Source organism: Rhinichthys klamathensis, unplaced genomic scaffold, assembly GCF_029890125.1.
Source record: "Rhinichthys klamathensis goyatoka isolate OS25496 unplaced genomic scaffold, OSU_Roscu_1.1 h1tg000651l_1, whole genome shotgun sequence".
Taxonomy (NCBI): Eukaryota; Metazoa; Chordata; class Actinopteri; order Cypriniformes; family Leuciscidae; genus Rhinichthys; species Rhinichthys klamathensis.
In genome coordinates, this window is record NW_026607095.1 from 97,489 (window position 1) to 123,596 (window position 26,108).

Below are 26,108 nucleotides of genomic sequence, written 5' to 3' on the forward strand. Positions count from 1 at the left end.
TATCACTTCTGATTGGTTCTTTTACAGCCATTATCATGTTGTCAATAATATTGTTGTCACTATAGTCTGTAATGTACAAACAACATGATGCATCCCAACATTTTCCACACTCCTCCTTTCTCAGCAGTTAACATGTCTAACCGTTATCTACAGTGGTTAATTTGTAAAGTGGGAGGTCCCGGAGCGTAGAGGGGGGGTGGATCCGGCGACTCAAAACGGGGGTTGGAGGTAACGAAAAATAAATAAATAAAAAATATATGGGTGTTGTTCATAATCTGACGTAATGTTTGCCTCTATAAAGTATGCTTTATTAATAGGGTAGGCCTATATTATTGTGTACTAAATTTGGTGCTTCAATATCACTCACATTAAGCGTCTTAAATGCGGAAGAATGCTTGATTATGCTGCCGTTGTCTGTTTTAGCAGAATACTGCCATCTAGTGATAGCAGCTTTTCTCAGACAGCTGTGTGTGGATCATGCAAGGCGAAACCCGCGAAATGAAAGTCTCAAAATCCAAATGAATCAAATAGGATCGACTCAGAAACGAGTCAATGAATGCACGCGTGTCACCTGATCCACACATGCACGTCTTCTGTGTTGCATGTGCAAATTATGATACACTAATACAAAGGAAAACATTTGTATTCACAAAAATGTCTCTATTTGTACAAATTGCTTCACATTCATTCAATTTTGAATTTTGCACACGCAAGTTTAAAGGCATGGATAAAACATTTCTGCAACATGTATCAAGTTCATTGATAAGTGTGCTTGCACGTGTTAATCATTTTGATACTATAATCATCCCATACACGTGAAACTGCGATCTTCCGACCTTTTACTATCGTGTCAATTGATTAATATGCGCGAGAGAGAGAGCAAAACAGCGCTCGTGTTGTTTGAAGACGTGAGAGTGCGCGCGCGCGCGCGCGGTCGGGACGCTCTCTCTCTCTGCTCGTTATGCAAGCGCAGCAGTCATTCTATTCTACATCACTCACCGATCAAAAAAGGCTTTGGCGGGACAAAAAATTGCTTTGGTGACCGCCAAAAAAATTAAATGCTGGAAAACCCCTGTTATTATGTCGAAATAACGAGAATCTCACCTGAAAATCCGATAACATCAGCAATTTTAATTCAAGCAACTGATTTCTGTAAATGAATGTAAAACTAAATGTATATTGCATGCAGCACAGGGTGAAGTCAAACAGTATTTACATTAACAACGCCGAATGGCGCTGCCGGTGTGTGTAGAGAATAATGTGTTAGAATTTTAAAGACTTGGCGCTGCGCTTCTCGTCCGCTGTGCGACCCACTTAACCCTGAAAATTCACCTCAAAAACGCATCGAAACAGCAAACACAAGATTTTTGTGGAACTTCAATGGGGAATAAAGACTAACAAGACAGATAACAACATTGAACACTACACAAACAGTAATTATTAATTTGCCATAGTGACACAGGAGGTGCCGGATCCAACGTCGGAGGTGCCGGAACATGTTCCGGCGTGTTCCGGCTCAAATTAAGCCCTGGTTATCTATTCTTTATAACATCATCTGATTTGTTTAATTTCATCATCACCCATTGTCAAAGCATTCTCAGTGCTGTTTGCTATTGTTAACGTATGTTAAAGTCGGCATGAAATCAAATTTGACAAATCTTCTTTTTATGTGTAATATTGTAGTGTTTATTATAAATGATTTATCTGTGCACTTCATTATTTTTTAATCAAATACATTACCCTTCCCTCCCCCCTCGAAACGATCACTCTTCTCTTTCGGTCACGTGCAATGGCGAAAGGGTGCGGCCAGAGCCGATGAGGGTGCGGCTATCGGTGCAACGCCTCTCGGAGAAGATACATTCAAATCTGCCTCCATTTTGTTTGCAACGCCCAACCTCCATCGATCCAATAAATTCCCGAAGGACGAAATCAAGCCCCGCCCTACATTTTTTTTTTAATTTCAGAAGCCGCTTCACTCGGATAAACGTCACAACAAGGAAAAAATGACAATCTCAACTTCCGTTTCATGCCGACTTTAACAATAGCATATATGGTATGCTATAGTAATAGTAATATGGTACGTATGTTACCATAACACTGTTTCCAAATACAATACAATTTACAGTGTGGATATATTTACCTAAACATTTGTTTCTTATTTCTCATCTTTTTCACATATTGTCAGAAAAACAAATAGCAATTTAAGCCCTTTTTTGATGAGTGTTCATCTTCGGCTGCCTCTTCTCAGTCTTTTCCAAGCTGAGGTCACATTTTACAGCCATTTCCTCAACCTCTTTCCACATAGCCTCAAAATAGGCCTCACTCCTGTATTGCTCTAATGTGTCCAGCAATGATTCTACAAGAGTGACTGCTGCTGCTAGATCCAGTGGGCGGGACTGTAACATGTCCGACAAAAAATTGGACTGTCCCAGGACTTTGTTGAATGTCACTAGAACACCAATGAAACTAAGATCAAGTTGAGCTAATAAACCATGAGCATCTGTTGCCCGATCACCGTCCTTTTCCTGCCCAATTCGCTGAAGAACACGGTACACTGCTGGAAGTCTATCAAGCATATTGCGACAAGCTGAAATTCTGCAAGCCCACCTGGTGTCACTTAATGAAGGCATTTCACGGGGTTGACCACCATACATCTCTTTCTGTATGTCATGCCATTTTGTGTGCACGTAAGATCCTGATAGGAAATTATGTCATTTCTGCATGAGTGAAAAAAAGCAACCTGCCTCAGTCACCGATTTAACACTATCCACAATCACAAGATTTAAACAGTGAGCCTTACAATGCACATAAAAGGCATATTTTGCTACCTCCTGAATTCTTGTGCAAACGCCAGAGTGCTTGCCACTCATGACGGCAGCTCCATCGTAGCCCTATCCAATGAGGTTGCTACGATACTCCAGCCCATGTTTTTCCAAGCATTTTATAATCAGTCTACTTAGACCTGCTGCATCAAGCTGTTCGGCATTCACAAAGTCAAGAAAGCTCTCATTGATGGTACCATCAGGCCCGCCGACAGGGGGGGACAAACGGGTCTGTTGTCCCGGGCCCAGGGTAGGGAGGGGGGCCCAGAACTGGGCCCTCATAAAATTATGGAATAATTGTTAAAAAAAATAAAAAAAAAATAGGCATATTTGTTGAAAAAATATCTAATATTTGAGTTAAATAAAAGCTTTTTATTTGTTTTCTTCCTAATTGTCCTTGAAATAGTGGTCAAGAACCCACCCCCACCCCCAAAACAAAAATGGTTTGGCCACTGATCAAAATATGATGTTGTCATTTGATTTGAAGTTCAGTAGGCTAACGTTACGCTCAAAATGTCCGGTCAGCACAAGTCCGGTGCTCAGAAAAGAAAAGAAAAGGAAAGAAAAGAGAAGAAAAAAATAGAGGCCTTCGAGATGTCCTAAACAAATATTTTTAAAAAGGTGGTGACGGTGAAGCTGGAACTAACGTTAGTAAAGTCAACGTAGAGCAAGGTAAGAAACAGCGCAGCCAACGTTTATGAGTGTTGTCAAAGACCCGGCACCTCGGTACCAAGTCGGTACAAATTTCTTTCTTAACGTCACGCCACGGTACCAGGTTTTCTCAAACCCGGGATGCGCGTGCATGCCCAAAGCGCGTGCAGTTGCGTCCTCTTCATAAAAGCGCTGAGACATGGCGACCGGCGGTGCTGCTGCTGTGGTGGCTGTATGCTGTAAATCCACTTGTTGATAAGAAAGGAGGAAAGAGCCACATATGGAAATATTTTGGATATTAGCTCATAATAGCGACGCGGCGCGCTCGTTTTTACAGGCGCGCCTAAGTTCATTGTTGCATAGCAACGACAGACGCCACGGGAGAGCACGCGCTTGTGGAAAGGAGAAAGCGGTGCGAACTGCGCTCTCCATGATGACGAGGAAGTATTAGCAAAGAATTCTTTGATTTCTAGCCCTTGGATTAGCTTTACTACTATTTATGGAGATGAGAAATAAAAAGCCGGCTGAAATGCATCACTGTCATCATCGGTGAACAGATAATGGGTCAGATCCGAGTCTATTTTTGCTGTGCTGCTCATGCTTAAAAGTGAAAGCACACTTTTGATGGACAAAAAATAAATATGATTTCACACAAAAAGTGCCCAAAATGCACAGATTATGCATGTCTAGTGTGTTTTAACAAGTAGGCTATGTCAGAAAAGAAAATGAAGACATTTATAGAAAATGTAGGCCTACCCATTTAAACGTGTTTTTATTATTCATTTTGGGTAAAAGTATATGGTGTTTTATAAAAAAAAAAAAAAATCGAGGTTGGGGGGGGGCGGGGGCATCTAAGATTATGGGGCCCATCTAAGATTATCTTGTCCCGGGCCCAGGCAAGACTGTCAGCTGGCCTGAGGCCAGATTTATTGTAACTGATTGTTTCATACGTTATATTTTTTATAATTATGACTTTAAGTCCCCCTGTGATGGACACATGAATGTTTCATTGAGTATTTTCTTTCTTTAAGTGGTTTTCTTTACGTTGATGTTATCGTTTATCTTTCTCAGCGTCGTGCATTACTGCTCTCAGAGCTGCTCGAGTCTCATTATCTTTTTGTTACTCCAGATGAAATAAAGGAGGATTACACTGTGTGAAAAATCATTATAAAAACACTCAGACAATATAGAAACTCTTTAAATCCCAACAGAACATTAAACACTAACAGATCTCTCAATATCTCAGCAGAAATCACCAAAATCTGCCTTATGATTGGAAACATATATATATATATATATATATATATATATATATATATATAAACTGAAAGAAATAAATCAGAATAAAAGCTGTAGGTACAAATTTCATAATAATAATAATCATCATCATCATTATCATCATCATCTCAAGTAAATCAACATACAAAACTACTGAAAGCTTCAGACATTAAGCAGTCATGTTGAAAATGACAAGTAAAGCAGGAGAGATTCATTTAAATGTGCTCTTAATTTTCACTAATTATAACACATTGATTTTACACACTATTGAAGGAGGATGATGATGTTTTTTCTTCACTATCAGGTACACATAATACATTTTTTAAATAAATAAAGTATTTTCTAAAGAAATCCATATGAAGGCACAAACTAATTTAAGCGTTTTAGCAGAAGCCTCTACCAGCATAAATTATTTTTAAGATCATGAGCAACATAAATTCTGTCAAATGTGTCCAAAACTGATACTGTAAGTTTGCAGAGATTTTAAATGGGACATATTAAACGATGTGCCTTGCCAGAATTGACTTGAAGAGAGTAAAACAATGCACATACCGCTCGATATAACTGGAATCACAGTCACACAAATGAACATAAGCAGGTCCATGTTCAGCTGAAGTTATGATCATCTCTCTGGATCCTCAGAGTGAAATCTGTAAATGATCTGACGCATGAAGTGTGTTTAAACTTGTGTTGCTTTCTTCCTTGTGTTTGACAAAGAAATTAAAAACCGCAGCTCATCCAGATAAACCGGTTCTGATTCAATGGAAAAACATCATGAAGAAAGTGAAAGTTAAAAAAGCTTCTGTAAAGGTGTCACGGAGCGCTCAATTACGCCTCCCTCTGGTCTCATCCGCTCCCTCTCCCCGGAATTTTAGAACTGCACTTCCCATCTCTCCCTCTGGCCATTATCAATCTCCATCCCTGCCTGGTTTATCTGATCATCCTCTTCACCGTCACCTGTTCATCATTATCTCCCCTTTATCTGGACTGTCCCTTTCATTGTTACTTTGCGAAGTCTTGTTCTGCCCTTCAGACATTACCAAGAGTTATTCCCTGTCTCCCGTTATTATCTGTTCCTTAGATCTTTGCCTGGACTCTGGACTCTGTGAACCTTTGCTGCCTCCCTCGACCTTTGCCTGTGTTTTATTACGAGTACTGGATTGTCCCTTTATCTGAGCCTGTTTCAGTTCATGTCTGCTTATCTCTGCTTTATTGCATGTGTGAATAAATTACTGCAAATGGATCTAAACGCCTCTGACTCACCATTACAAAAGGGAGTATAATTTAAAACTGCACGTTTTTTTTTTTTAAAGATCAAGAAATGAGCAGATATTTTACCTTAAATTAAAAATGTCATATGTGTTAGTTTAATGAAATAATGTTACATTATTCTGCTGACTGGATGCTTACTTTGAAAGGTGCTGTTCTGTCTGCAAAGACGACTCGTACTTGAGCTTTACTTTACATTTTATTGTTCTCGTCGACTTCTTTCGCATCACTGAAGTATGTGAAAACATTCAAGTGTCAGCGTCACTTTCCGTTCCAAACCCTCAAAGTAATCGCCATTCGGTCTATCTTATTAGTGTAACACACACACATTACTTCTACTTTATTATTTATATATATATATATATATATATATATATATATATAAAGTAATAGAGTTCACAAGTTGCTCAATGTCTTTTTCCAACCCTGGCCACCATACAAGATCCTTAGTTCCTTCCGCCAGATGGCCCTCATGTGCCACGGCCAGCACTCGTCCTCTAAGTTTACCAGGGATAATGACACAGTGTCCACGAGCCAGGCATGTATCAATCCAGCATGAATACTCATGATTCACTCGGGCGTATGCCTGGATTTCAGTTATGACTTGAGCTGGCCAGCCATTCAGGAGATACATCTCTCCCTGACGTGTACTGTACGGTGAAGTCATAGTGCTGGAGACGGTCAGCCCAGCGGTACATGGGGTTTGAGTAAGATCCTTGCTGATGTGTACTGTATGGAGAAGTCATAGTGCTGGAGACGGTCATGGGTTTAGTGGCCAGAGCCAGAAGGAGACATAATGCAGTGAGTGCAAGTGGGCTAACACAGGGGGCTCGCCTACAGTTCCTCGAGTCTGCGTACGGCATCCCAACAAGCCCAACACCAGGTGCAAGGAGCGTCATTTTAGCAACTGGTGGAGAGGGTGGTAATAGTGGAATACTGAGGAAGGAAACGCATATACTATGTTGTCATCCCCAGAAACGATGTGACTTGCGCTGCAGGCGAAGGGTCTAGCACCTGATGTATAGCCTCAGTATTGGAGTGTAATGGCGAAAGGCCCTCAGCTGAAACATGAAAGCCAACAAAGTCAACCTCTGGTACCGCAAAATAAGCACTTCACCACATTAAGTGTCAGATTATGTTGACCAAGGGCAGCAAAAGTCGCTTTCAATAAATTGATGTTTTCAATAAAACATCCACATCTAAGCCATCTAAGAGAACATCTAATTCTCAATGAGAACTTCTGCTGAGATCTTGGGAGATTTATTGTCTTCTTTTATCTTCAGTTGTAGTTGTTGTGTTTGTGATTTTCTGAGATTTCAAGCATAATGTTGAACCAGCATCACATTGTAACATTTATTCAATGTCATTACCATTGGTTTTTTTTTGTTTTGTTTTTTAAATTTCAAAACATTTTTAACATTGCAGGTGCAAACGTGATGTTGATTCAATGCACTAAGTGCACCCAGTTGTGATAATATTTTAATTCTCGGGGATTGTAATATTCATGTGTGCTGTCTGAATAAGCCTATGGTCTCTGAGTTCATACAATTGGTAGACTCTTTTTTTAATTTCATACAGTCTGTTTCGAGTCCTAGCCATGAAAAAGGCCATATCTTGGATTTGGTCTTGTCTCTGGGGCTTCCAATTTGTAATATTGATGTTTGTAATGATGTTTTGTCTGATCATATGCCTGTTATTTTTAATGCCTGTTTGCCATGCAAACCAATTTTGCCGCAGACAGATGTGATTTGTTCTCGCCTCATTACGTCATCAACGGCTGTAGAATTTTCTGAGGTGTATATCTCTCTTCATTTGTGAATGTGATTGAGTCTCCTTCTCTTTCTGTGGGCCCAGATGAGCTGTTGGTACTCTTTAATTCTGTTTGCTCAGATATTTTGGATGTAGTGGCCCCATATAAAGTTAGGAAACCAAAGATTAATTCAAAACCCTGGCTTAATAATTATACTAGGCAGGAATGCAGAAAGGCTGAATGAAAATGGAGAAAGGATAAGCTACAGCTTTCTCTTCAAATTATGAGGCAGTGTTTTTCAGACAATCAGGCTGCTGTGAGAACTGCGAGGCACTTTTTCGCAATGATAAATTGACTGCTAAAACCAATTGGCTGTTCTGCTTTGACACCTTCATTGGAAACATGTGACAGGTTTCAAACATTTTGTATAGAAAAAGTGAAGAAGATTAGATCTAGTCTTCCTCTATTGCCGGTTGAGACTGTTGTTGAAAGCTAGTGTCAAGAGTTTTGACCTCTTTGAGCAGGTGTCAATGGCGCAAGTTAAGGACATCATTATTCATTTGAAGCGTACATCTGATGATTGCAATGTGACTCCTTTACGCCTTCTCAAGGAATTGGTGGATGTTGTTGGACCAAGTATTGCCTCTATTATTAATAGCAGTCTTCATAATGGGATTGTTCCAACGGCCCTCAAGCAAGCGGTTATTCAGCCGTTTCTTAAAAAGCATAACTTAGACCCATTTGAATTGAAGAATTATCGGCCTATTTCAAAACTTCCATGCTTGTCAAAGGTTTTAGAGAAGGTGGTTTAAGCACAGCCGATGTCATTTTTAAGTAAACATGAGATAAATTTCAGTCCGGTTTTAGGGCAGGTTATAGTACGGAATCAGCACTCTTGAGAGTTGTTAATGACCTATGTTTAATCCAGTGGTTCTCAAACTTTTTCGGTCATTCCCCACTTTGGACAAGGGGGAATTTTCAAGCCCCACTGCCCCCATCGCACCGACACAATGCTAATGAAATATGTAACAAGCTTAAAATGTTCCAATTTATTGAAGTAACAAGTAGTATCAGTATAGTAACAAGTTGTATCTAAATACAAACTAACTATCTACATCAAATAACAGCCAACCAAAAAAAAAAAAGTCAACCTTCAAATAATTATGTTCAGTTATGCACTCAATACTTGGTCGGGAATCCTTTTGCAGAAATGACTCCTTCAATGCGGCGTGGCATGGAGGCAATCAGCCTGTGGCACTGCTGAGGTGTTATGGAGGCCCAGGATGCTTCGATAGCGGCCTTAAGCTCATCCAGAGTGTTGGGTCTTGCGTCTCTCAACTTTCTCTTCACAATATCCCACAGATTCTCTATGGGGTTCAGGTCAGGAGAGTTGGCAGGCCAATTGAGCACAGTAATACCATGGTCAGTAAACCATTTACCAGTGGTTTTGGCACTGTGAGCAGGTGCCAGGTCATGCTGAAAAATGAAATATTCATCTCCATAAAGCTTTTCAGCAGATGGAAGCATGAAGTGCTCCAAAATCTCCTGATAGCTAGCTGCATTGACCCTGCCCTTGATAAAACACAGTGCACCAACACCAGCAGCTGACATGGCACCCCAGACCATCACTGACTGTGGGTACTTGACACTGGACTTCAGGCATTTTGGCATTTCCTTCTCCCCAGTCTTCCTCCAGACTCTGGCACCTTGATTTCCGAATGACATGCAAAACTGAGCAACAGTCCAGTGCTGCTTCTCTGTAGCCCAGGTCAGGCGCTTCTGCCGCTGTTTCTGGTTCAAAAGTGGCTTGACCTGGGGAATGCGGCACCTGTAGCCCATTTCCTGCACACGCCTGTGCACGGTGGCTCTGGATGTTTCTACTCCAGACTCAGTCCACTGCTTCCGCAGGTCCCCCAAGGTCTGGAATCGGTCCTTATCCACAATCTTCCTCAGGGTCCGGTCACCTCTTCTCATTGTGCAGCGTTTTTTGACACACTTTTTCCTTCCCACAGACTTCCCACTGAGGTGCCTTGATACAGCACTCTGGGAACAGCCTATTTGTTCAGAAATTTCTTTCTGTCTTACCCTCTTGCTTGAGGGTGTCAATGATGGCCTTCTGGACAGCAGTCAGGTCGGCAGTCTTACCCATGATTGCGGTTTTGAGTACACTCAAAAAAATGCTGGGTTGTTTCTGTAAACAAATTGTTGGGTTGATTGTGCTGGGTCAAAATGCTGGGTTGTTTGGGGCACTGTAAACACATTATTGGGTTGCTCATGCTGGGTCAAATGAGTTGTAAGGGGGTAATTCACAAATAAACAGCTGGTTGGGTTATTTTGACCCAGCAACCGGTTTATTCTTTGCGGAACTTTCTGGATTCTTCACTTCTGACTCGAGGAGGACTTCACTCGGAGGTCGGAGCAGGCAGTGTTTTATGGTAAGTTAATATGTTTACCAATATTTTTAACAATAATAATTTCACTGTTCAGCATACAGTCTTTGATATGGAAGTGTGAGGGGTATAACGTATTTATTCTGTAAAACATTAGTAACAGCTAGCCGGTTAGATTTTTTGACAAAATGCCACGTTGTAAACCAGCTATATCAGCAGCCTTAATGAAATATGCAGTTTAAATTGTAATTTCATTACGTAAATATCGTATTTATTGTGGACGTTTAGTAATTAAAAGCGAGGAAAGCGTTTTGAATGAACCCGTGCACGCGCATTATGTTTATGTCCGTTTATGTCCCTAGGGCTCGTACGTAAAAACTGCGGGAAAAAAGTCTAGTCTGTGTGGAAAGTCTGCTGGCACATTTAAGAAATTCTCGTCAGAGGAAGCGACGGGGGTAAGTTCCAGCACAGTCTGCGTGTTTCTTCTGTAATGTCTATGTCGGAACCAGGATCGTTTTTACCAAAAAAATAAAATAATAATTGTATGACGTCTGACGTGCAATCTTTACAAACGGCGACTGAGGTAATGAGAAATAAATCGATTTCATATTAAGCATGTTCTCGCCCTGAACCCATTACAAGTTGTTAGGACCTAGGCCTACTAAGAATAGTTTAGTAACGTTACTACTAAGACAGTGGTCATGGATCAAGTGTGCGCGATGTTTGAGGCCAATAAATAGTTTTTGCTATTGTCACAACAGCGCCATTTTAAACACCAGGGCAGAAAAGTCAGAAATGCTACTTTAGAAATATGAATTGTTATATACAGCATACTATTTAAATGTTAATGCAACTTTATGTATTATGCTCATATTGTTTAGGTGCTGGCTTTAAAGGTCCTGCAAACTCTGCTTCCTCCATCCATCTAACGTTACAGGAGAGGAGGAGAGGGCTTCAGACCCACCACAGAGGCTCAGAGGTCCTTGACATGCAACCTGTAAGTTGCTTTAGTGTTTCTACTTCAATAAGGGTAGACGTTTGATATGCTTGATAACTATGAAATTAATTTAGGTTTAGAATATGTAAAGGTGCAATATCTGTTTGCAACATAAAATAGCATTTTTTTTTTTATAGATTTTTGTTAATTTTTAAAGCTGCAGTCCATAACTTTTTTTGTGTTCAAAATTTACAAAATGTTTATAATGAGCGAGTACATCATGAATCCATTTTCCAAATCGTGTTTTTGTCTTATCCTGAATCCCATTAGACTGCTAAATGTCTATTTAGATGTGTAAATATACATTTTGTTTGTTTTTCACATTTGGCCATATTTGGTAATGTTTGCAATAAAAAAATATAAATACTTTCACAAAAAACTTGCATGTCAGTTATATTGCAACACTCTAAGTGATTGTGTCTAATCAACAGTTGGGGACCAACATGGATGAATATTTACAAAATGACTGGAGCATCAGGGATGCGACGAGGGGGACACGTCAGACCGTTGCCATTGTTCCAGGCCACGTCATCGAGACCGAGTCTTTGCTGGAGGCTGGTGATCTTGGTTTCAAAGTTTTATTTTGTTTTTCATGTTAATTACACGAAGGAGTGTATCAAATTAATGGAAAAGAATCGTCCTCTGTCAAATTTGAGGAAAACTCTGTGATATTTAGTCGCATTGTAAATGTTTGTAGCTATTCTTAATAAATCAACACATCTTAATAAATAAAATCGTATAAGAGTTCAAATGAGTTGCTTATTGACTTTTAAAGGTGCATTGTGTAATACTGTATTTAGGAGGATCTGTTAACAGAAATACAATATCATATACATAACTATGTTTTCAGTGGTGTATAAAGACCTTACTTAATGAACTGTTATGTTATTTTTTTTATCTTAGAATGAGTATACATTGTATAATTGTAATAATTGTTTACAAAAAAATATTAAAGATGTATTAAAATTGTAAAAAAAAAAAAAAAAAAAAATTTTAAATCACATACACAGTCGCCTCTCTGGTTTATTGTATTACAGAGACAATCATTATTTTACATTAGTAATATAAAAAATATTTGTTACTAATTTTAATAAGGCAATGATACAGGAAATAACCCAGCACATGAGTAAGACTTAACCCAGCGAGATGGTCAATTTCACCCACTGGTTGGGTCAAATTAATGACCCAACCATATGGGTTAAATGGAAAAACCCAGCACTTGGGTCAAACCAACCCAGCGCGTGTTCTGTCCTATAGTGACCCAGCGGCGTGGTTAAGGTTGGGTTATTTTTTAACCCTGCATTTTTTAGAGTGTAATGAAACAGGCTGGGAGTTTTTAAAAGCCTCAGGAATCTTTTGCAGGGTTTTAGAGTTAATTAGTTGATTCAGATGATTCTGTTAATAGCTCGTTTAGAGCCCCTTTTCATGATATGCTAATTTTTTGAGACAGGAATTTTGGGTTTTCATGAGCTGTATGCCAAAATCATCAGTATTAAAACAATAAAAGACCTGAAATATTTCAGGTGGTGTGCAATGAATCTAAAATATATGAAAGTTTAATTTGTTATCATTACATTATGGAAAATAATGAACTTTTTTAATTTTTCAACTGCTAATTTTTTTAGAAGGACCTGTAATTGGACAAACAGATTAAATCACAGAAAACAAGTCCAAAGATAGTTAACCGACTGCTGGTGGCAATATGACAAAGGGTGGGGCTAGTGTGCAGAATTACCAGCATGTCACACTTTAAAGGGACATTATGCAGTTTTTAGCTTAACTGAACAGCTTCAGAGTTATTGAAATGGTTATACGACTTCTTTCTGGTTGAATGGTGGGCGTAAGATGGAAGGTTACACCAGAACAGACAGCCTGCACCCAAAAGCAAGGTCGCACCAATCCTAGCCAAAACCTAGCTAGGGTTAGAAGCGATCGTGGCAATAATGCATACACTGCATGCCTTAAATAGGCCAGGGACGGCTGCCAATAGGCTGTCACATCCATCACTCTTGATGGCCACAAATAATAGGGCGGGATCTAACCCGTCACAATAAGAAACCCTTCTCCGTTTTAAGTGTATCGTTGTTGTATAAACGTACCCTGAGATGTCTCAAGCCCAAATGCCGGCACGCTGGAAAAGTCTTCTTATCAGGCCGCTGGTCACAAATAATCCTCAGCAACTGTCACTCAACTCCACCCTGCAATCACACACACACACACATACAATCACAAATGCACACACTAAATGAAACCGGAAGGAACTCCGGGTTGGAACATATATTGTAAACTTTTTACTTTTTATTGGAAACTTTCAGGGAAGGATAATTTCACTTCACAGTTCTCTCTTTGAGTTCTTTTGATGCACTGAAAATTAAATTAAAGAAAAACATTTTTTCTTTCATGTCAGACCTGATGGAAGAGAGCGAGGAGAGTGAAGAACTGATTGAAGTGGAGGAGGAGAGTGAAGAACTGAGAGAAGTGGAGGAGGAACATCATGTCAACCCTGGAGGAAAACATTTGAGTCGCTCAAAGACTAAAAAGACATTTTTAAAGAAAAGAAGAGCCAATAAATCTACGACCTGCACTCAGTGTGGAAAGAGTTTCACAACCAAACAAAGTCTTGTTCACATGCGAATTCATACAGTCGAGAAGCCATATGTATGCCATCAATGTGGGAAGAGTTTCTGTAATTCATCACAACTTAAGGGACACATGTGGATCCACACAGGAGAGAAGCCGTTCACATGTGATCAGTGTGGGAAGAGTTTCCCACAGAAATCAAGTTTTAAAATTCACACGAGGATCCACAGCGGAGAGAGGCCGTTCACATGTGATCGATGCGGCAAAACATTCCTTTTCCAACATCACCTGAAGAGACACCTGACAGTTCATTCAAAGGAGAAGCCGTATTCATGTTCTGTGTGTGGAAAGAGTTTTTCTTGGCTGCAATATGTACAAACGCATGAGAAAACTCACACTGGTGTGAAAGAGTACTTGTGCTTTGAGTGTGAGAAGACTTTTACTACAGCAAGCCATTTAAAACAACACCAGAGAATTCACACTGGAGAAAAACCTTACAAGTGTTCACACTGCGACAAGAGATTCAATCAGTTGACAGATCTGAAAAGACATGAGAGGATCCTCACTGGAGAAAAACCTTACAAGTGTTCACACTGTGACAAGAGATTCAGTGTGTCAGCAACTCTGAAAAAACATGAGAGGATCCACACTGGAGAGAAGACACACACGTGTGATCAGTGCGGGAAAAGTTTCTCTATTAAAACTAACCTGAAGCGACACCTGAAGATCCACACATAGGAGAAACCAGATCAATGCAGTCTGAATGGTAAGTAGTTCATCTTTAGCCCTGTTCGGACGGGATTAGTTTTACAAGGGTAGATGGAGTAATGGAATTTTACCACAGAACGTCTATAGTATTAAGAAATCTCAGTAAAACGTCATGTGTGTGTTATGTTGCTTCCTGATTTCATGTGTGCAAACACGTAAAACCTATATTTATATATATAAAACAGTTAGGTCTGGTTGACGATTTATTAATTAAATACTTCTTGGATCATGATGGTAATGGGTAATTACATAATGCAAAAGTTTCGTGCCTCTAACAAGTGCTTTCAGACGTCTTTTTGATCTGAATAGTATGCGGAAAACACTTGAGTTTTGAGTAACACTTTTCTTGAAGGGGTGTGGATAAGACTGACTGTGGTTGGCTTTGACATTGGCTGTCATGAGGCAATTATAACTGTGTCATGAATATTTTTCGTGACCGCAACTACAGTGGTACACATTGAATTTGTCATTAAAATGTTATAATGGCCTCATGACAGCCAATGTCAAAACCAACAACCTGACAGTTTAATGAAAGCTAAGTGCTTTCTTAAGTTTGATAATTAATCTGCTATGTCATGTTTATGACAGGTTGTGTTGTCTTAGTAATGTTAAGTTGTCATGACAAAGACACTGACAGGTTATGATGTATTGGTTTATGTCAAGGAGTCATAACAAAAACATCTCAAACAATGTCATATTTGCATTAAAAATGTCATAACTGAGCGAATGACACTTAATGACAGTTGTCATAAACATGCATGAAACCTCCTTCATATTCATAACATGCCACAGACTTGACGTCCCACCACCTAGAACGCAACTTGAAGGCTTTTTCAAGCACCTCCATACTTGAAAATAACACGGGAAAATACTTTTAAACAGAAAAATGATTAAATGTTTACATGCGTATTTATAGGGGGTCTATTTGCACGGGATTAGTGTCGCCGTAATCATTACTGACATTGTTCGTAATGATCACTGAGATAGCACATTTCAGACGGGAATAAAATCACTGAGAAGCTCTGGTAATAATTACTTTACCCCAACTCTCCATGTTTAACTAATCCTGTTTGAATAGGGGGCTAGTCTCTTCTGTGTCAGTTAGTTTCCTAACAACCACAATGAGTGGCAGGACAGTTACAGTTGCTGTTTTCATAGAAGTACATTAACTTGCTTTACATGTGTTACGGCCAGCTCGTTTTGACCGCACATAAAGGGATACAAGTACAAGAAAATTACTTGCAAGAAGTTTTATTAGCTTACAAAAAGTGTAAATAACTTAAGTTAACAAAGTCTAGGGTTCACAATCATAAGGGGACAAAATCATAATCCAGATGGGGAATAAGAAAAGGTTGGTATGGTCTGTAAACAAATATAAATGTCGCAAAACAAGTGACTCCTCCAGAGGCTGCCAATCCCCTGGACGAAGTGGTGTGGAGAGGGTAGGATCCAAGGTTTTATCCTCTCCACAATCAAACCGAAAGCAGGTAACAGGAGTGTGCAATCTCCCACGCCCTCCTGAAGAACACCGCCCCCAGCAGGCGAGCAAGGGAAACGCAGGGTCGTAACACCTCCCTACAAAAAAAAAAGATTCGGCAACGAATCTAAAACAAAAACAAAGGGAAAAGACAGTTAAGCACTACCCAGAACAAACACAATAAAAGTTCTGGTGCTCTAGAGGTATGTCGTCTTCTCTTCATTCCTCAACACCTCTGGGCCCTAGAGATGCAAAGAAAAGAACGGACAATACAAAAATTATGTTACACTCTAGACAGTGCGTCAGCTATAACGTTGTCTTTTCCTCGAATATGTTTGATCTCGAGATGGAAAGGTTGTAAGATAAGACTCCATCGCATGAGTCGCTGATTTCTATTTCTCATCCGATTCAAAAAGACCAAAGGATTATGATCCGTATAGATAATAATCGGTGCAGAAATTGATCCTAGATATATTTCAAAATGTTGAACAGCCAACACTAGAGCAAGAGCTTCTTTCTCAATGGTAGAATATACCTGTTGATGTTGGTTAAGTTTCTTAGAAAAATAACTTACAGGATGTTGAACCTGGTTCGAGTCCTCCTGCAGGAGAACAGCACCCGTACCACAAGCACTTGCATCTATTGCAAGAATAAAAGGCTTGGCAAAGTTTGGAGCTGTTAAAACAGGGGCACATGCCAGCAAAGCCTTGCAATTTTCGAAAGCTTGCTGACAAGGTTCAGTCCACTGGAAAGACAACTTCGGACTCAATAAATCAGTAAGAGGTGAAACTACATTGGCAAAATTTTCGCAAAAACTCCGATAATATCCCACCATTCCAAGGAACCGTCGGAGTTCACGACGAGTGGTGGGAGCGGGAAAATTACAGATAGCTTCGACCTTAGTCTCAATGGGTCTTACACAACCATTTCCCACTATCTTACCTAAATAGGTAACGGTTGCCTTCGCGAATTCGGACTTAGCGAGATTAACCGTAAGATTAGCTTTGGCTAAACGAGAAAACAGTTCTTTGATCTGGTCAAGATGTTCAGACCAAGATGAACTATACAACACAATGTCGTCAAGATATGCCTCACATCCTGACATTCCATACAGTATACGGTTTACGAGTCGCTGAAAAGTCGCAGGTGCATTTCGAACCCCGAAAGGCATAACCGTATACTGTAGGAAAGCATCAGGCGTAACGAAAGCAGATAATTCTTTCGCCCGACTAGTCAAAGGCACCTGCCAATACCCCTTCAAGAGGTCGAATTTGCTGACATAACAGGCAGAGCCAACATGATCGACGCAATCATCAATTCGAGGTAACGGGAAGCAGTCCGGCTTTGTCACAGAGTTGAGTTTTCGATAATCTGTGCAGAAGCGATATGATCCATCAGGTTTATTTACTAAAACACAAGGGGAACTCCACGAACTAAAACTACATTCAGCCAGATCATGAGCAAGTAGATAGTTCACCTCTTGTTTCAGCAAATCTCTTTTAAAAGGATTGACTCGATATGCGTTCTGTTTAACAGGACACGAGGCTCCTACGTCGATATCATGTTCTATGATAGAAGTACGACCAGGAACATCACTGAAAAGAGAGGGAAATGACATCACCAACTCAGTGACATCACTCCTCTCCTTCTCTGTCAGATAAGAAAGATGAGAGGACAGATTAAGAAGAATCTCAGAGTTCTTAAGTCGCCCGTCAACTTTTCCTCGAGAAAGAAAACCCTCGTCCTCATCAGCATTCTCCAAAGAATCTCCACTCGTTTTGTGTGAGAGAGGAGATGATTCTGAAAGAGTCACAAAGGTTTACCACATTGACAGAACGAACAGGAGCTGTATACAATTTCAACAGGTTACTGTGACAAACTTGTACTTTTTTTCTCCGGTCAGGAGTATTCAACAGATAATTGTTATCAGAAAGACGTTTAACTACACTGTAGGGGCCTGTAAATTTAGCTTGAAACGGATTAGCAGGTAGGGACAGCAAAGCAAGTACTTGATCACCCACCTGAAATTCTCTTAACTTAGCTTTCCTGTCAAAGCGTTGTCGCATCTTTAGTTGAGTCTTACTCAACTTCTTTTTAGCGAGAGCTCTTGCCTCATATAATCTACGCCGAAATCCGCTCACATAATCCGAAAGGTTTTCAGACAGTTTAGGTAAACGCCACTCCTCAGCTAACACAGCCGTAGGTCCTCTCACCACATGTCCGAACACTAATTCATTTGGGCTAAACCCAAGACTTTCTTGAATTACCTCACGTATCGCTAACAACATCCATGGCAGACCTTCCTCCCAATCTGCATCGAGTTCCACACAATATGACCTTAAAAGGGACTTCAGGGTTTGATGAAACCTCTCAAGGACTCCTTGACTCTGCGGATGATAAGCGCTAGAAATATTGTGATTTACTCGAAGTTGACGCAGGGCTTTTGAGAACTGTTTCGACATGAAGTTCGAACCTTGATCGGACTGAATGACTTTAGGAATTCCAAAGGTCGACATGAAATTAGTGAGAGCCTTCAAGACAGATTTTGTGGTGATGGACCTTAACGGATAAGCAGCCGGATAACGAGTAGTCTGACACATAACGGTTAAAAGGTATTGGTGACCAGTCTTAGACCGAGGCAAAGGACCAACACAGTCAACTACCAAATGTTCAAAAGGAGTGGACACGACGGAAATAGGTTGCAACGGAGCAACAGGAACTTTTTGGTTTGGCTTACCGGTGATCTGGCATGTATGACAAGATCGAATATGTTTTGCCACATCCCGTTTCACCTTAGGCCAATAGAACTGTCGCAAGACTCGATCGCACGTTTTACGAACTCCTGTATGACCAGAAAGTCCTTGATGAGCCAAATGCAACACAGAATCCCTCATTATAAAAGGAACCACAATCTGACTTTTAGGTTCTTGAAAAACATCTTTATGCAGGACCACTTTCCGACAAAGCAGACCATCATCAAGAAAGTACGAAGAGGAGAGAGGATCAGAACATTTCTTAAGCTCTACTTCAGAGAATAAAGTTTTAAGACTGTCGTCGCTCTGTTGAGCTCTAATCAAATCCTCTCGAGACATCTGGAACAAAGAAGTCAGAGAACAATCATCAACATCAGAGAGATCAACATTGGTTTTCTCAAGAGTGGACAGAACCTCTGATGTATCGTTAGATTCATGTCGCAACACTGTCGACTCTCTCTGGTCAGAAGACAACGAAGAACAGGACTTCAGATCTCTCGGCTCAGGACATTTAGACACATCTGATCCGGAATCACCTGTATGAACAGTATAGAAGAAGGTATCATGCAGTGGAACTTCAACTTGACTTTCAGATAATGGTTTAGCCATTGATCGAGTAACTGCACATGCTGGAAACAAATCAGGAAATTCTTTGCCATTTCCAACATCAGATTTCCTAGGTGTAGATGCTATTATGGGTGGAGCTGCCACATCACTCCGTCCCCAAACATTCCCACCAGCTAAATCATTTCCCAGAATGAATGTAATCCCAGGCACTGGCAGTCTAGCACGAACACCAACTACTACTTCACCAGATACAACGGCAGATGAAAGATGGATGCGATGCAAAGGCACTTCAACGAACCTCATCTCAAAACCTCGCACTAGTACATGAGTTCCAGTAGCGGTTTCAGAAGTCAAGGGTAAAATTCCCTCTAACAGAAATGACTGCGCAGCCCCTGTATCTCGAAGAAGACGCACTGGCACCGTTTCATTTGAACCAGGCAATGACACATTTCCCTCAGTGATAAAGGGTGTATAATCAACAGAAGTTATACCCTGATTAACAAATTTATCACTAGAACCAGATAAATGACAATCTTTCTCATCACAAATGTCAACAATAACTGGTAAGGTAGAAACCAAAGCAACAGATTTCGACAATCTCTCTTTCTTCTTGAGTATCAGACAGTCAGATATTTTATGACCAGGCTTTTTACAATAAAAGCAAACCATGTCTCGTGAGAGTACAGGTTTACTAAAATATTCAGCATCTGTCGACTTAATATTCCTACTCAACACAGGAGACTTTGTCTTAGGTTGAAAACAAGACTTAGACTTACTCATATTGTTGGTTTTAAGACCGACTGAACTGAATGACCCATGATGGGTTAACACAAATTCATCAGCCAAGATAGCGGCTTCAGAAAGTGTATTCACTTTGTGTTCAGTGAGATGTGTAGCGACAACATGAGGAACACAATGTTTGAACTCCTCTAAGAGTACTAATTCCCTTAACTGCTCTTTAGTTGTAACTTTCATTGAAGTGCACCAACGATCAAATAAGTTCTCTTTTTCTCTGGCAAATTCAACATGAGTACATTCATCAGCTTTACTCAAAGTCCTAAATTTCTGACGATATGCCTCAGGCACGAGTTCATATGCATGTAACACAGCAGATTTCACAACATCATACTCACCACTCTGTTCCAATGAGAGTGCTGAATAAACTTCCTGAGCTTTACCTGTGAACACACACTGTAATAATAAAGTCCAAAAGCTTTTCGGCCATTTCATGGATAAAGCAACACGTTCAAAGTGATAGAAATATTTATCCACTTCCTTTTCAGAAAATGGCGGCACTAACCTCATATTTCTGTGAACATCAAACACAGGTTCACCTGCATTCGCATGCTGTTGTGGAACAGGAGGCACATTCGCTTGTGAAGCTTCAGCTGTCTTTGCTGCTAATTCTAACTCCAACTTTTTTATCTCAAATGCTCTCTCGTCACGTTCCCTCTCTAACTGAAGCGTTCTCTCTTCTAAATCAAGCTCCATTCTTCGCATAGCTAACTGATGATTTAATTTTCTCTCTTCGAATTCTCTCTCTACCGCTCGCTCTTTCATAGCGCGATCATCACGTTCAGCACGAATTTTCGCGGCATCTAAACACAATTGCTTCTCTTGCAAAGACAATTCTGGAAATTTCGTCTCACTTTCACTATAAACCTCAGCAGGAGTAGACACAAACGATTCACTAGGAGTAATTAACTCAGTGCTTACCTCTATAACTCCTCTATCAACAAGTGACCGCTTCAGAGTAGTCACCATTGTTTCCTTCAGCCTCTTCTCTTGAGAAGTAAAATCGACACTGAAGCGTTCGGCGATTTGCACCAACTGCTCCTTTGTACAACTCTCAAGCAAAGCTTCTGATGGACACGCAAAGAAATCTTCTATCACCGAAGACATTTTGTTCGTATATGTATACGCACAATCACAAAACGAGACCACTAACTACCACACGTGAAACGCTGTTTACCCGAAATACAACTCCCATAAGCCACTACTTCAAAACACTACGTCACTGTATTACGCAACGCATGCTCATTCAAAAAACTTCTAAAGACTTCCCACAAGTCAAAACACAGTGTACGCGCGAAAATAAACCGCACTATACACAAAAGCGACAATTTATCCTCATTTATTTTTGCAAAATGGATTTACCATTTATAATATGAGAAAACTCCAGCTCCTAACTCAGAAAAACACTAACTAAATCCTACCTGGTCTTCAGAGATGTACCGGGCTCGAGGCGACATTAAACGCTGAACTCCGCGACAATCAGTCAAACTGAAAGTCCGGAAGCGTACCCCCTACAGAGAGTTAATCTCCACCCAGGATAACCTCCAAAAACAAAAAAGGCAAAATAACAAAACAAAACAACAAACAGTGCTCCGACGGAAGGATTGTATACACAATCCAGCTGGAAACACTCTAACTTACCAGAGTTCTCATTTATAAAGGTAACCATTCACAAAAACATACACACATACAACCCATACTTACCAACGTTTCCTACCCCCATAGGATCGCGGACGAGACACCCAATTTATGTTACGGCCAGCTCGTTTTGACCGCACATAAAGGGATACAAGTACAAGAAAATTACTTGCAAGAAGTTTTATTAGCTTACAAAAAGTGTAAATAACTTAAGTTAACAAAGTCTAGGGTTCACAATCATAAGGGGACAAAATCATAATCCAGATGGGGAATAAGAAAAGGTTGGTATGGTCTGTAAACAAATATAAATGTCGCAAAACAAGTGACTCCTCCAGAGGCTGCCAATCCCCTGGACGAAGTGGTGTGGAGAGGGTAGGATCCAAGGTTTTATCCTCTCCACAATCAAACCGAAAGCAGGTAACAGGAGTGTGCAATCTCCCACGCCCTCCTGAAGAACACCGCCCCCAGCAGGCGAGCAAGGGAAACGCAGGGTCGTAACACATGTAGAATTTGAAACTTACATTTAGGGTCTAACAACAAATTTACATTTTAGTCAGAGTCTTTGAGCTTGATGTGCTGGAACTCCTTGTCATGATTCTGCCTTAGTATTCTTGATTTTCCTAGTCGTGAGGCAGGATCATGACAGAATCATGTTTTATGTACAAGCGCATGGTCTGTTATTTGGACCATGTGCTTGTGTTGTCTCGTCTCGTTACCCCGCCCCCTTGTTATCCTCGTCTTGTGATTATTGTCTAGTCAGTTTCACCTGTCCTCGTCATTAGTGTTCCCTATTTAATCCTCTTGTATCTGCTGTCTTTTGTCGGTTCATTGTGATTGTTACCTGAGTGTTAATCCTTGTCAAACCTTTGTCAGAGTCTGTGAGTATCTTGTCAAGAGTTTTAGTCCTGTTGCGCTATTGCCTGTAAAGGTTATTTGTGTCCCTATAGTTATCTGTCTCAGTCTAGTTAGTCTTCATAGTCCTGTCTTGTTTTGCCCCCTCGTGGGCTTTGTTTTCCCTTTTTGTTCATAATAAACCGTGTGCTGTGACTACTGTCTGCGATTGGGTTCATTCCCTTCTTCACCCTTCCAACATCATAACAGAATGAACCGACCAAGAACGAACCCAGCAGACAGTATGTCCTCCCGACCCCGGCTACAACCGGAACAATGGTGGTTATCGGCTCCCATCGATGAAGAGAGGGTAGATTGTCCAGTCCCATCCCAGGGTGAGTGGATCCTGAAGAATTATGCCCGACTCTGGGATCATTACTCCCGGGAGGGTCCGCTGTCTTCTTCCTCGGGGTCTCCACCCTCTGCCTGTCTGCCAGTGATCCCGGAGGGTCGTGTTTTGGCCGTCATCTCTCAAGGGGATCATGCTCTCTCCGTTTCTTCTCCCGAGGTTTCATCCACACCCGCAAGTCTCCGTGGAAAACGAGGGAGACGGATTTCCTGGGAGTCTGCTTCGGAGTCTTCAGCGACGGAGTCTTCCCTGCCTGAGACAGCCCTCCCACTTCCAGTCATGGACCCTGCTGCGCTTCTCCTGCCGATCACCAGTCCAGCTGTGACATCAGCTCCGCGTCCCAGAAGGAAGAGGAGGAGGAAGGGACCCTCTTGTCCTCCGTCTCTGTCTTCCCATGAGCCCGCTCCAGCAAGCGCCGTCCATGAGCCCGCTCCAGCAAGCGCCCCCCTAGAGGCCGCTCCAGCAAGCGCTGTCCCAGAGCCCGCCTCAGCAAGCGCTGTCCCAGAGCCCGCCTCAGCAAGCGCTGTCCCAGAGCCCGCTGAGAGAGTTGCGGCCGATCTTGCCGCTAAGGAGGTTCTGCGAGCAGTTTCAGCTCGTCAGGAGATGCCCGTCATCATTGCGGCCAAGACCCTTTCCGATTACCTGTCTCGTCTCGTCGCTATTCTTGAACCCCCTGTCTGTCCTGCCTTGTCCTCAGCTCCCAAGCCTGTCTCTGTGAGCGCTGCACCTGATCCTATCCCTGTGAGCGCTGCACCCGAGCCTGCCACTGTTATTGCTGCACCCTGTCCTGCCCCTTTGCCTGCTATGTCTCACGTCAGGAGTCCCGGTTCCGCATCCTCTGTGTCCTCGTCTGAATCTGTTGCTGCTAATTCCCGGTCTGTTTCCCCGTTCGTCCCTGTCTCCACCAGCCCCCGGACTGTTTCCCCATCTGTCCCTGTTTCCACTAGCCCCCGGACTGTTTCCCCGTTTGTCCCTGTCTCCACTAGTCCCCGGACTGTTTCACCGTTCGTTCCTGTCTCCACTTGTCCCCGGACTGTTTCTCCCAAGACCTCTACTCATGTGTCCCCGTCCAAGCCTGCCCGGAGTTCTCGTCCTCAGCCCTCCTCCCGTGGACCCAAGACCCCCAGTCCTCCCATCCACCCTGGACCTCCCCCCATGAACTCTGTGTTTCCTCCACCTCCTTTGCCTTGTATGTTGTTTTTGATTTTTCACCCGAACCCTGTTATTGTTTATTCCTGTTTGCCATTGTTAGTGTTTTCCATGTTTTGTTGGTTCGTGTCTTTGTCACAGTCTGTCATGTCCCGTGTTTAATGTCCCCTTGAGGAGCGTCTGGTAGCCGCTCCTTAAGGTGGGGGTTCTGTCATGATTCTGCCTTAGTATTCTTGATTTTCCTAGTCGTGAGGCAGGATCATGACAGAATCATGTTTTATGTACAAGCGCATGGTCTGTTATTTGGACCATGTGCTTGTGTTGTCTCGTCTCGATACCCCGCCCCCTTGTTATCCTCGTCTTGTGATTATTGTCTAGTCAGTTTCACCTGTCCTCGTCATTAGTGTTCCCTATTTAATCCTCTTGTATCTGCTGTCTTTTGTCGGTTCATTGTGATTGTTACCTGAGTGTTAATCCTTGTCAAACCTTTGTCAGAGTCTGTGAGTATCTTGTCAAGAGTTTTAGTCCTGTTGCGCTATTGCCTGTAAAGGTTATTTGTGTCCCTATAGTTATCTGTCTCAGTCTAGTTAGTCTTCATAGTCCTGTCTTGTTTTGCCCCCTCGTGGGCTTTGTTTTCCCGGTTATTTGTTTAATAAATCGTGTTGCCTTGACTACTGTCTGCTATTGGGTTCATCCTTCCTCATCCTCATAACACTCCTTCTGTAAAGTTAAACAGAAACTGACTCGCTCTCAGGACAAGGATTAAAGCACAATGGAAAAACTTACATGACTTTTACAGATAAGGATATAACCCAGGGATAGGCAGTGTCGGTCCTGGAGAGCCTCAGTCCTGCAGAGGTTTGCTCCAACCCTGATTTAAAACTCTCCTGCCTGTATGTTTCTAGTAACCCTTCAGACCTTGATTAGCTGGTTCTGGTGTGTTTGATGAGGGTTGGAGCAAAACTGTGGCTCTCCAGGACCAACGTTGGCCACCCCTAATATAACCGTTAAATTCAATGTCAGTCATGCAATGGGAAAAACGGAAAACTGTATTAAACTGTGCGCTTATGAGTTTATTTGAAGCTCTTAATGTGAAGCAGTTTCATGTTTAGGACAGCTTGGCTTGTGTGCTCACCATGTGATTGGTTGTCTCTCATTTGAAAATTCACGTTTTAATGTTTCTTTTAGACGTGAACAAGAATGGAAAAACTGAAGCCAAAAAATCTGTCTCCTGCCCTCAGTAAAAAACACTTCACATGTAAATCAAGTCTGAAGATTCACGTGAGAGTTCACACTGGGAAGAAGCGGCTCAAGCTTTTGCTCTGAAATCACATCAGCTTCTCATTCTGAAGAAAGAGCATTTAACTGTGATCAGTGCGGGAAACAGTTTCATTGGGCTTCATTTCCATAATGACCAAAGCAATCTGTCAGTTAGCGTCTGGTTTAAGACCTGCTTTTTTTGGGGTGGTAAATAATGGCGCAAACACCAGAACATTGACAAGCACAAACCATAGTAAATCACCTTGCCTGATTCATTTAAATACTCTCCTCCCATAATTGTTGCGTCTGAAAGGGAAACTCCTACAAATGCATATGCAATAAGGTCAGCCGCAAAAATAACTGTGTCCAAGCCCTTTCAGCGCTAATTTTTCACTGTTTGTCTTCAGTAAATCCTGACAGTAGTTTTTTAATGGCAGAAGAGGGTTTGTGCTGGCACAAGCTGTTAGTTAATCTGGCCCTTAGTTTCTATTTTACTTCTACTCTTTCATGCAAATGCAAGATATACTTTCATAGCTTTGAAATGGGAGACTTCTCTTGGTTCTTATAAGTCAGTAAGGAAAGAGATCCGTCTCATTCGCTTTTACTTTTACTTAATGTTTGTATTTGCTTCAATGATTGATTAAATGAATTTGATCAACAATTCATTGTTATTGTCCATTTTTATTTTATTCTCATTCTGCTTGGATCAGGAATAATTTTAGTC

General features: G+C 41.3%; 1 protein-coding gene across 1 annotated transcript; it reads left to right on the plus strand.

Annotated features, from left to right (window-relative positions):
* The first annotated feature begins 13,554 nt into the window (after positions 1-13,554).
* LOC130076439 (zinc finger protein 239-like) lies at positions 13,555-25,832 on the plus strand. Its single transcript, XM_056241517.1, has 2 exons — positions 13,555-14,503; positions 25,313-25,832. Exon 1 carries the CDS (start codon positions 13,558-13,560, stop codon positions 14,473-14,475), a length of 918 nt encoding a protein of 305 aa, XP_056097492.1. The 5' UTR covers positions 13,555-13,557; the 3' UTR covers positions 14,476-14,503; positions 25,313-25,832.
* The last annotated feature ends 276 nt before the right edge of the window (positions 25,833-26,108 follow it).